This window comes from Octodon degus, unplaced genomic scaffold (genome assembly GCF_000260255.1).
Source record: "Octodon degus isolate 3935 unplaced genomic scaffold, OctDeg1.0 scaffold00038, whole genome shotgun sequence".
Lineage (NCBI taxonomy): Eukaryota > Metazoa > Chordata > Mammalia > Rodentia > Octodontidae > Octodon > Octodon degus.
In genome coordinates, this window is record NW_004524614.1 from 10,458,671 (window position 1) to 10,463,333 (window position 4,663).

At 45.6% G+C, this 4,663-nt stretch overlaps 2 protein-coding genes across 6 annotated transcripts in view; one reads left to right on the plus strand and one right to left on the minus strand.

The window, feature by feature from the left end:
• Window positions 1-3,424: 3,424 nt before the first annotated feature.
• LOC111816724 (translation initiation factor IF-2-like) overlaps window positions 3,425-4,663 on the minus strand; it is a 5,324-nt gene continuing 4,085 nt past the window's right edge. Inside the window, exons 2-4 of the mRNA XM_023715061.1 lie at window positions 4,466-4,660; window positions 4,233-4,347; window positions 3,425-3,702 (exon numbers count right to left, since the gene is read on the minus strand). Coding sequence (XP_023570829.1) covers window positions 3,510-3,702; window positions 4,233-4,347; window positions 4,466-4,660 — 503 coding nt within the window. The 3' untranslated portion in view covers window positions 3,425-3,509. The remainder of the gene's footprint in view (window positions 3,703-4,232; window positions 4,348-4,465; window positions 4,661-4,663) is intronic.
• The window catches only part of Pds5b (PDS5 cohesin associated factor B), a 263,841-nt gene continuing 263,465 nt past the window's right edge, over window positions 4,288-4,663 (plus strand). For 4 of the 5 annotated variants that reach the window (XM_023715069.1, XM_023715073.1, XM_023715072.1 and 1 more), the window contains exon 1: window positions 4,334-4,450. The gene's annotated coding sequence lies outside the window, so the exon portion shown is untranslated. Of the gene's footprint in view, window positions 4,451-4,663 lie in introns of all 5 variants that reach the window. The other variant, XM_004631069.2, reaches the window with a different exon arrangement.

Consider the following 4,663-nt stretch of genomic DNA (forward strand, 5'->3'; position numbering starts at 1 on the left):
ACAGTTTCAACAAATAATACACTGCATATATTCTTCTTAGTGGTTAATTGCTGTACAAGATGCAGACTTGTGTTCCTACTTACAAACACCATTAGAAAAAATCATTCTATTCATTAAGAGAATGAAACTATATATCTATCCCAACCACTTTGAATACACAGATACAAAATGGACATTCATAGTTATACCCCGTTTTTTATCCTAGTTGTTTTTAAGAGATCTTTTCTTACCTTTTCACTAGCTGCACTAGCATCTTCAAGATCTGAAACTGTGTCTTCACTTTCACTTAAAATGGTTTTTCAAGCTTGTGATTGAGATTTTAAGTCCTGTATATCTCTTTGATTCTGCTTCATGTGATCTATTTCTTTCCTGTATTGCTCAAAGAATCTGTCATTTTTCTAATCTCTATTTTTTTATCGATGTCTTCTTTAGAAGCAGTTATTAATTCTTTTACTGCCATTTTTTTCATATTGGGTTTGCTCTTTATGTTTCTGTAGTTGATTCTTTACTTCAGATGGTATGATTTCAGAGAATTCTTTATTTCAGACAATAATTCCAGTTGAGTTTCTTTATAACTTTCTGCTGTTGCTTATTTACTACTGACGCTATGAATTCATACATTTGAGGTGAGCTAGTAGAAAAGAATTCAGCTCTGAGTTCCTGTATACCTTTCTGCTGTTGCTTATTCACTATTGAAGTTATTAGTTCATACATTTCAGCTGAAGTAGTGTCCTTTGCATTTGTTCTGGGTGGGCACTGGGTTTCCTCCATATGTTTCTGTATTTGATCCTCTACTGCAGATGCTGTTAATTCAGGGATTTCTTTTTTCATTTCCAATATGAGTTCCTCTATACCTTTCTGCAGTTGTTTATTTCAGAAGCTGTTGATTCATTGATTTCAGCTGTGTGATTTCCAATTTGTGCTGTGCTAGTGTCCTCTGCACTTATTATGGGTGGGCTTGGTGTCCGAGATTGCAGTTTGCTCCTTCTCATTGTCATTTTGTGTGGCACTGTCTTCTGACCTTTGTTGTAGAGCTTTGGTGCAGTTATAACCTTAGTACTTACTGAAGTTCTGGTGTAGATCTACAAAGTTTGGATTTATTCTGCTGTGCCTTGCTTGGGTGTGGCTGCTGTGCTTAGCTCCTTCCTGTGCCTGCCCTTGGGAGTGATCCTGTTGTGCCCCTCTGGCAAGATGTTCTGCTCCTGGACTAGCTGGGTGGCTTTGTCCCCTACACTCTCCATGGGACTGCAGGTGCAGAGTTTCATCCCAGGCCTGTATGCCAGGCCTGAGCTGAGTCTGGAGTGGATAAGTTGGAGTAGGGGGAGAGGAAGCTCTCCCATACAGTCACTGGGCCTGGGATAGGACTGGATCTGAGTGTCCCCAGAACGTAGCAGAAATTCTCACTTGGCTGGTGGGGTTGGGGGTTGCTGCGAGTGGTGGTGAGGGTTTCTAAGGGGGTTGAAGAGGGTGTTTCCCACGCTACGCCTGTGCTTGGACCTGCAGGTCCCACTGCCGCAGAGCAGCTGGAAGCTCTCCCACACACTCACTGGGCCTGGGCTAGGACTGGATCTGGGGGTCCCCAGAATGTGGCAGAAATTCTCACTAGGTGGGCGGGGGAGGGTGCTGTGGAGTGGTGGTGGGGTTCCCAAGGGGGTGGAAGAGGGTCTCACTACCCTACACCTGGACTGGGACCAGTAGGTCCCACTGGAGCAGGGTAGCAGGACTTTTGTACTATTTAAAACCATGTAATTTATGATAACTAATTACATCAGCAATAGAAAGCTAGTACTGGAGTACTAGCACTGGGTACTGGATATGTGGTTTTCATGATTAAATATAATTTTAACCCTGTGCATATATTATCAGTGTTTCAATATCTTCACATAATCTCTCTCAGGGTAGAAAGCATTCATAGCTGAGTTTTGAATGATCCATGTTCTTACTCTTTTAATTATGCCAGCGACAATTACATTCATCCTGATGAGTTTCATCTTTTTTTATGTTTTTTTTTTTTTTTGTAGTACCAGGAATTGAACTCAGGACCTTGTACTTGCTAGGTAAGAGCTTATTTTACTGAGCTATCTCCCTTGTTGAGTTTCATCTTTATTATTTTTTTATTTATTTGAGGCGGGGGGGTCATTATGCTTTCTAGGCTGGTGTGAAAATTGTGATCCTCCTACTTCATCCTCCCAAATAGTGGGGATTACAGGAATATACCACTATAATTCATTTGGTTATTTTGTAAAGTCTCAAAGAGAAGAGTACTGTTGTATATGTAGTCCTTTACCAGGGGCAGTGATTCATATCTAGTAATTCCAGCTACCCAGGGGACTGAGGCAGGAGTATCACAAGTTGAAGGCCCATCAGTGAGCCTGTCTCAAAATGAAATACAGAATGAGCTGGGCATGTTGCTCAGTGGTAGCGAATCCCTGGGAGCAGTGCCCAGAACCAGAAAAAAAAAAAACCAAACAAAACAGAGTACCTTTCACAAGAAATACTGCTTCATTGAGCCTTTGGGGATTTTTCTAGTCCATCTAAAAGGTAATTACCCCATTCAGCTTCCCATACTGCTCTTTTGGAAGCTATCTTTTTTTCTGCCTTTTCTTTTCATAGGTATAATCCTACAGTGTTGGTAGTCTGAGGTGCACAATATAGATCCATGTTCTGAAACTCATGACACTTATTTTTATAATAGTGAGGGTTAATGGTGAAAGTAGCAAAACTGCTCACCAAGATAACATGACATCTTCAGTAATCACCATCACACATAAGATGGAGAATGATACTTAAACAACTAGCAATGTAACAAAAACTTTTACTAGGCACCTACTATGTGCCAAATGATGGGGATACGAGCCCTGAACAATGTAGACAATTTCTGCTCTCATCGTGTTCTGAAACTTTTGTTCTTCATCGTTGAAAGTTTGAGAACTGAAGATGGCAAGGTTAGAAAGACAAAACAAAGAGCTAGGAAAACATTTTGTAGAATTATACATCCTTCTGTTTCCTTCTATGCAAGATTTATATTGATGGAACAATGGTGTAAAATAGGAAAGTTCCTGTTATAATTTTAAAAAGGAGAGTAGAAAGCAGTTAGGAGAATTAATGCATACAATGGATAGAACCCTGTGCTATTTCATGGCAAAAATCTCAGATGGTGGAAACATTAACCTAGGTATAATGAGCACTGGAAGAGATCAAAGCACAATTGCCAAGAGAACCTTACTGAAGTAGAAATGACTAGTTCTCAGTATCTGCAGATGTCCTGGCCTGATGGAATTTTGTAATACTTCTTTCCTATCATAATATATTATTTTGTATGACGGCATTACCTACTCTTCGTTTCAAATGATATATATCCTGTTGCAATCCACTAATGCACTTTTTATGAGTTCATTGTTGAAACAACTCTCTGGAACAGTTGTAGGTACCACAGTATGTAATATCAGGAAACATGCTTACAGCCAGGATGGTATTAGTGGAAGTAAAAGGAGAAAACAGTCTTTTCTTCACCCTTGGCAGAGCACCGGCTGAGGTGAAAACTGTTCCCATCCTGAGGGATGTACAGGGTTGACCAGGCAGAGCGCACCCACGTGCAGGTGCCGGAGGCAGGAGCGGCCCCTTGTGGAGGCGAAGGGGAAGCGACACACCTGCAGCGCATCCTTGTGGTGTGCAGATGTTCCTCTTTCTACAAGGGCAATTCTGTCAAAGCAAAGGAAAGCGACGCTTTGTTATATTTGAATTACTGTGTCCCTCCTCCCATGGGCCGCCTACTAGATAATACTCACATTCGGAAACTAAGGGATTTAGTAAAAACGTACACACCTAGTGGGGAAAAAACCCAATGCGTTTCACTAGGTCAGAACTACTAAGCAAACAGCAAAGTAGTTAATTCAACCCACTTTGTTTGCATAGCACAACAACATTGCTGTCAGCGTTTTAAAATCGTCCTGCCACTGCCCCAAAAGTTACAGATGTACATGCGTGGTTTTGGGCAGAAGTCGAGGACCTCAGCGGTAGAGAACGCTCACGGCGGTGCCCCCACCTCTCGGCGATGCCTAGGACAGCGTCGCGCTGGGGAGGCTGCGCGAGCGCGCCTGGGCCGGGCCGAGCGAAGGAGGAGCCTGCGCCTGCGCGCGACAGGGTTGGGGCGGAGCCCGGCGGGAAGGGTGGTGGTGTGCGGGAGGGCGAGCGCGCGCGGGGCCGTCGGGTCGGCAGGGGGCGCTACGCACCCACGCCGCGGTCCGCCTGCCCCCGGGTGCTGTCCGCCGCGGTTCGATTGGAGCAGCCGCCGAGGAGCGCTTGGCGCCATTTTGAAGCGGAGAGGAGGAGGAACGGCCGGGCTGGCTGCGGAAGGGGAGGGGGGGAGGAGGCGATTGGATGCGGCGGCGGCGGCGGCGGATCCCGTAGAGCAGCGGAGTGAGAGAAGTAGCGAGTCCGTCACCCGGAGGTAGGAACAATTTACTTAACGGAAAGGAGATGTTTCTCCTCTCCGGTCGCCGCGCTCCATTTTTCGGTGGCGGTGCCGCGGCTGTGTGTGTGTCTGTGCGTGGCGGGGCTGAAGCCGCCCGCCAGCTCGCCAGCCGGCCGAGACTCGTCTCCCGCGTCGGGGGCTGCAGCGCCGGCTGCCGGGGCGGCCAGGGCGGGGGTGCGGGCCGGGCTG